Raw genomic sequence first — 7,190 nt, forward strand, 5'->3', positions numbered from 1 at the left:
TCAAAATCCGCCTGGACGCTTTCCTGTGCAATGTGCTGTAGGGAATCTGTTTTAGATGGTCTCCCGAGGTCCCTTCCAACCCCTACCATCCTGTGATATGAAACAAGGCGAGATAGCTGCCTTTGTAAACTTTCCCTTTTGATCCTGTTTTTTGACTACTTGAGGTTTGACTCAATTTTTCAATACAGAAATAAGATAATCCATTTTGTAAGTTAAATAAACACATCTCATATATAAACATCATAATTTCACCTTGAGTAAAAAGAAGTAGCTTAAAAGAAAAGTTCCCTGTGCTGGAAGGCTACAGAAAGATCACTTCTTGTACTGAAGGTCCCTCTGACTAAGCTGCACAGAAGGCAGAGTTAAAACTCTTTCCTGCCTCACAGCTCGTCTTACTGTCTTGGCATCAGACTGCAAGAACCTAGCTACGACTGGTGAGACAGCACAAGATTACTTAGTTGCACGTAGCCCAGAAGAGCAGCTTTTGAAGATGAATGAAAGGCTACATCCCTTTTGAAAATCTGTCCTATTCACAAGTTCTGCAAAGCAAAACATGTGGCCAGTCCTCTCATCTTTACCTCAGCAGATGTGCTACTCCTAGAAGGCAAGAGATCTTTGCAGAAATAAAACAGGTTGTTGATACTGAAAGGGCAGAATATAAACAACATTTGCATGTGAGCTAGTAAAGAGCAAGAGTGCAGCTGCATAAAGTTTTAACAGCAGAGAAGACTGGCTGGAGAAGGCTGAGAATAGATGTAATGATAGAACAAGGCTAAAGGAACAGGACCACATCCCAGAAAACGTGGGTAAGTGACCAACTAGACTCCACCTAGAGAGACATGCTTTGGAAAAATTCAAGCCAGGAATTCCAGTATACCTGCTGGAACTCCCCTAAAGAAATTCAACTTTACATCTCACCAGGAATGTAACCTTCATTTCCAAATGAGGCTCAGCCTGTCCTGTGTATTCACTCTGTCTACTAGCCCATGGCCACCCTGGCTTTATTCAGTCACATTTGGAAAACTGGTGTAATAATACCATGTATTAAAAAGTTTGTTAACCATGTGGCATTTACACTAGAAATGAAACAACTCCCTTACAGGCTCACAAGCTTATACTTGCTACACATTTTACAATCATTTGGCAAGAACAAAGCGGTTTGAATGAGGCAGGTTGTTCCCTACTAAAAGTAATGATTCTATATGGTGGCCTAAAACATCTGAGCTAAATTTGGTGCACCACATGCATGGCAATGAAACATGAAAAGTTCTTCATGTATAAGTACCAGAAAACTGAATTGCAGGTTCCAACAAATTCCTCGTAATTCCCTCTTCAAAACAGTTGCTTGAAGAGTACCTTTTCCTTAAGCTGACAGACAAACAGCTGTGGGAAAGGGATATAGACAGAAAGAGACACAGACAAAACCAAATTAAAAGTATAAAGAAAATACCATTATTTTTCTTATTAGAAATTGCATCAAAACCAGAAACTGGTAAACTGGCAAGATAACTGGTAAGTATAGAGTCTCTTGAAACTGGAAAAAAAGGAAATAAGCAGTTCTAGAACAGATGCAACACAGAATAGTCCTGTCCCAGACATCAAGCCTGAAAACAGCATTATCTTCAAACACATACTCACTTGAACACAGCTTAAACACACACCTGCCAAGAACCTTGTGGCTGGCTGCAGCCAGTAGCTTACACAGGACAAAGTGGTGGCATTGAGAGTGCTTGATCAGGGACAGACTTGCCCACCAGAGCAAAGATCCATGCTCCTCGATCTTCTTGGGAGCTTTGGGCAAGTAAAACACTCCATGTCTGAAGAGACACTGAGAGCTAAACATTCAGACTGTGGGTAATTTGGAGTGATAAAGGTACAGATTTTACATGATCCCATGCCATCAGCAATGCCTTCGTAATACTGGTTTGACATTGGCCAGCAGGTGGGGCAGGTGACCAGCAGAATGCGTGTGCCAACAGCAAAGTGCATTGTGTCTGATTTTCCTGAAATTAATGTGCTGTGCCAGAGAAGTTCCCTGCTCCAGAGGAGCCTGCTGGGCCACCGGGACTTCACCTGCTTCCAGGGAGATGGATGCCTAGCCCACCTCTGTGCTGTGGGACCTGCCTGCTTCCCCACCATGGACAAGATATTCTGAGGATGAGATCCCGTCTCCAGAGAAACTGGGGATAGCTTTGCAATCATCTCATTCATGGACAGGATTTTGTCCTGGAGGTATGGCTGAAGCACTGAACACGATAAGCACCAAACGTCCTTTGGAACTTGCCTGCTGAAGAGCATAAGCAAAGCAGCAGTATGCCAGAATGCCTCTAGGGACTTTCTGAGTGAAACAGGGCGCTGTAATGGGGAAGTCACACCACAAATCCACAAAGGCAGACAAAAAAAGCCATTATCCACACCACGTTAGTCAAGGGGTATGGTTAAGCTGTTGTCTGGTGCAGATAGGAGTGATTTTTTTAATCCACTCCAATACCCAATTAAAGATTCATCTTTAAAGAAGGAAATGACAGCATCTCTAATAATAACAACAGTACCTGTACCAAATGCATTCCACCATTGTTTTCTGAATATTACCTTAAATATTACATTAGGATGAACAGTACTCAAACAATACAGTATTTCTGTTACAATATTCTATAAAATAGAGTATTTTGTGGAAAACAGAAAAATCTTAACGTGATACATAATTTGGGTGCACTAGGTTCAGAGTGCAGCTCTGTCCCCATTACATTACAGGAAGAATGACGAGCTTGTCCCCAGTCCACACATCCAAAACCCAACAATTTCAAATTTTCATACAATGCACTTAGGTGTCATCTCCCACTAAGGCACAGCGTTACAGACTTTGGAAATGAATCAAGCAAAACCTTGAATACACTGGCAAATTGCACGGTAAATACCTTGTTCCATCTCAGAGACAGAAGTGGAAAAAATCCTGCTGTGAAATAGCAAAGCTGATCATCATCTTGGTGAGGTACTTACCAGAGTCTGAAATCTAAGACCTAAGAAAAGCTCTTAAAAAGAAAGTTTCATTGTAGGCCTGGTAGTGGCTTCCACCCTCTTAATAAATTCAGCTTCTTTGATGAGGGGCACTAGGAACATCAGCACTGCATAAAATTAAGTTTTGGGTTTTGTTTCTTTTGAATGAAGGCAATCATAATGCATTTTAAAATATAAACTCCTATTACCCACCCCCAGCTTATCTGGAAAACATGAACCAGTTTTCACTACAGCATTAATCACCAGTGTAAAACTTCCTCCTTACCTACACAGACCTGAGTAGTCATAGTATCAAGGTTACAATCCACCGTTACCCCCTCACAGTTTGTGTCATCCTTTACTAACAACTGGAAAGGATGCTGGTCACCTTCCATCTGGTAGCACGCGGTAACTTTTTGTGAGCGAGCGTGACCCGATTGAGCCGGCATTTGGATAAATCAGACAAGGCCCCCCCAGGGAAAAAGGGCTGTTGTAACAGGACAGGCAGACCTTTACAGAGACCAACTAGTGGGTCCAATTAGTAGATCCAGTTGCATTTCACAGGTATTAATTATAATATGAGCCATTATTTGTCATACAGTAGGTACCACAGACTGCTGCAAGAGACTGATGCTAGAAGATCACTCTTTACAAAAATCAGTGACTGCCAGCCAGTACCTGAGGAGGTGCAGATATTTAAGCTAAGTCAGAATAGAGTGGAAGAAGAGCTAAACATCAGCCATTACTGTTCCAGCATCAGGAAGAGGCCTTCTTGCTATTCACCTTTTTATTTTGTTTGACACAGCTGAATTTTCCACATGATCCTGTGGTTAACCTTCTTTACCAAGTATAAATACTATTCCGTGCTTGTACAAAATAAATACAGCTGTTTGTGCATACACACACCTTGACAGCAAGTGCTTGAAATAACACTGTGACACGGAACTGCAGCAGAGCCAATACACACAGAGCACCGATTTCGCTGAAGCCGATTTTCCTGCTAAGATAAAATTCTCACCAGAACTTGCATGTTTTAACTGAACTCATAACATATGAACAGGATAATCAGCATTGTATGACATGCTCTCATACAACTTAGTAGTTATATTCTGGTTTACAAACGGAATCCTCTATCTGCTGCATTTAACTGAAGCCATTCAATATAGAATGGAATTGCTTGAATACATCTTACTGGTATAAGGAAGCAGCCTTGTTGGATGACATGTTACCAACTCTTTTCAGACACTGAATAAGAGTAAAACTAAAACACAAGTAAAATTAAGACACGAATGAGATCACACAATTTGGTAATTACTTTTATGTTGGCTTTATAGCTTTTTTGGTTTCTTTAGGAAACTCCTGCACAGCAAAAGGAATGAAGAATTCCAAAAGAGAGTTGACCTCCTTCAGTTCCAGACTGTATTCCACTGCTATTTTCTCTGCAGTCCATATTTGAGGATGAAGTTTATGATTATTAAGAAGTGTCAGAGCCTCCACAATGGAAATTTTGCCTTTGGGAACTTTCTTCACATCTAGATCTCCCAAGTGGCCTAGTTTTGTAAGTCTCTTTTCCTCTTGTTTACACGGAAGATGTTCACCAGCCCCATCTTTTACCTAATTGTGGGAAAGAAAACGAAGAGCTTAACAGCAGTTCTGTTTACTATGCATACTGCAGCAGGCAAGCTGTTTTTCCTAAATACGGCATTTCCTGTTAGCTTTCCTCATTTTCACAGCATTAAAAAAAATAACGCCTGGTCAGCCTTGCTTCTTGATATAATAAAAATTGTCAGTTCTTCTGTAGCCATTCTACATACAACGTCAACCCCCACCAACATTACAAAAAGCTACCATTCACTGAACTCTTAAGTGTTGTACAGACCCAGCAGCCCTTCATGCAAGGCAAACTACAGATTGTGGTAGCCAAATGTAAATGCAGATAACCTCATATTTGGTACTGATTCATGGCAAGTGGGAAAAAAAAAAACAAAACAAACCATACTTGAAATTGGTATCTTTCTTCTGATACCACTGGAAATCTTTTTCATATAGTCTCTCTTCCCTTCCTTTCATTTTCAGATTTCAGTTTTGCAACTAAAAGGTATCCCTTTTTTTGTTCTGTTTAGAGAACAAGCTTTGCTGGACAAAAAAGAAACTATCTTGCAGCATCATATGGAGTTTAATTCCCATGACTACTGCAGTGCTCAGACACGTGAAGTCTCTTCTCCCAAGTCCCTTCCTATTTCCAAGTAATTTTCAAACCTGCTCTGCCTTCCCCACATTGCCTTTTACAAAGACTTAACCAGTGAATGACACTGCAAAAAAGACACTATGAAAACCTTTCTTAAATTTAAGATAATACTTTTAAAGTTATCAGAGTCCACAGTCACTGATTAGCCCACAGACACTCTATTAACCCACAAGCTGAGATAACCAATGTGGATGCTACCGCATCTGTAACTGCGTGTCTGTTTCTGAACTACAGATGTCCGATGATGCTAGCAGTTCTCCACTTCTTCCTTTTACTTTGTGCTAAAACTGTGCTCAGGTAAGGAACAATTTTTCAAGTCTTAATAAAGTTATCCGTCTCTGGCTATCCACTACTTCAGGACTTAGAGCTGGTGCTTTTCCACTTACCACAGACAGACATACCAGATATACATATATGTATGTACACACACAATGTGCAAAGTATTCAGAATAACATCAGGAAAAGAAGGAAGCTCTTGGATAAAGTTTTGCCTACAAGCCTCCATGCTAACACATTAATCACGCTCTTCCTTACAACTGCAAGTAGACACAGCACAAGAGCAAGTTTTATGTGGCAGCAATTTCAGAGTAGGTATGGAATCAAGCACTATGGTTTGTTCCACTTTTGGCTTGTTCTCAAATCTCTCTTGACAGGCTTACAAATGAATATCGAAAGATATTGAAGTTAGACCTTCAGCACTTCAAGATGAGAGTCCTAACCTCTATTATGAAAATTAAGGATAGGGATTACTTGGAAACTTCTGGGAGAGACTGCAGAAATCCATTTGCATTTTTAAATACTTTTAGTCTTGAATACAGGGTACTATGAAAATAGAAAATTTGAGAGACTAAGTAATTTTATTGCTAGATGATTATAAAACTTTTATTACTGAAGAAAGCAGCTAAAATAAAGCATTCCAATAATGCAATGGGTAAAATGCACAAGCCATAACATAACATGGTGGAAAAGAGGAGACTGGACCCCAGTCTGCATTTTACTGGCAGGGGTATGCACTGCCTTCCCAGTCAAAGACTGTAGCCACTGGGAATGAGGAAACTGATCATGCAGAAAAAACCTAACTAAGGTACCTCCTCGGACACACAAGGAAAAGTCTCTGCACAGTACAGCATTAATATCAGTAGTTAAAGACTCCAGTAAAATGTTAAATGTCTTTGTCCATACTCCCATAGTAGTCGCAATCTCTCTTCTTCTAACAGCTCTAGGAGAGATGTCTAGCAAAGTCCTACATCTTTACAAAGAGCTGGCCAATGTCCTTCTGCCTTAGAGGATGCAGAAGTGGAAATTTAGGTGAAAAACAAAGGAAGACCACAATGATTTTAAAAAGGAAGACTGCATAAGCATTTAAAAGGTTGTATAATCACAATCTGCCATGTGTGCAAGACCCAGGGTCAAACACAGTCAGTGCTACTGACATATAAAAGAGTAAAGAAAACATCACTTATCTATAAAATTGGTAGCTTTTAGGCTCTAGCAGAGCATTTTTCTTTATACAGAATTTGTGCTGAGTTTGAAGACCAAAAAGCTGATGCTGGTGAGAGAGGCACAACATCTCCGTAGCTGATGCTACAGAGAGACATGCTCACCTGCACAGGTGGATCTCTGGACTCGACATAAACATCTTTTAACAAGGTGAGGAGCCTATCGTCTTTTCTGTAAATTTCCTCTTGTATCTCTGGTTGGTCTGAAGGCAGTGGGGACAAGAAGGGAAGGGGGGGAGAAGAGAAAAGACAGAGCTGAGCCAAGCAGTTTCCTTTTCATTAGTCCTGCCAGCTTCCCCGCTCCCCCAGAGGCACGGCACGACCCCCCGGGCGCACGCTGCTTCAGGGGAAGGTCTCCTTTCTCCATCAGCTCTGGCGCTGACAACGCCGCTTCAGGGACCCGGCAAGGCGAGTGCCGCGCTGGGAAGCAGCACCCGCTGGCGGCA

The 7,190-nt window shown here is 41.2% G+C and overlaps 1 protein-coding gene across 1 annotated transcript; it reads right to left on the bottom strand.

Moving 5' to 3' along the window:
* Positions 1-4,267: 4,267 nt before the first annotated feature.
* On the bottom strand, positions 4,268-6,999 carry NDUFAF4 (NADH:ubiquinone oxidoreductase complex assembly factor 4; the record flags this gene model as incomplete). The annotated part of the gene is made up of 2 exons (XM_010163849.2): positions 4,268-4,611; positions 6,850-6,999. Coding segments are annotated over 2 exons (447 nt in total), but the record flags the coding sequence as incomplete, so codon positions are not given.
* Positions 7,000-7,190: the final 191 nt, after the last annotated feature.

Source organism: Antrostomus carolinensis, unplaced genomic scaffold (assembly GCF_000700745.2).
Source record: "Antrostomus carolinensis isolate BGI_N321 unplaced genomic scaffold, ASM70074v2 scaffold49822, whole genome shotgun sequence".
In the NCBI taxonomy this organism is placed as follows: Eukaryota; Metazoa; Chordata; class Aves; order Caprimulgiformes; family Caprimulgidae; genus Antrostomus; species Antrostomus carolinensis.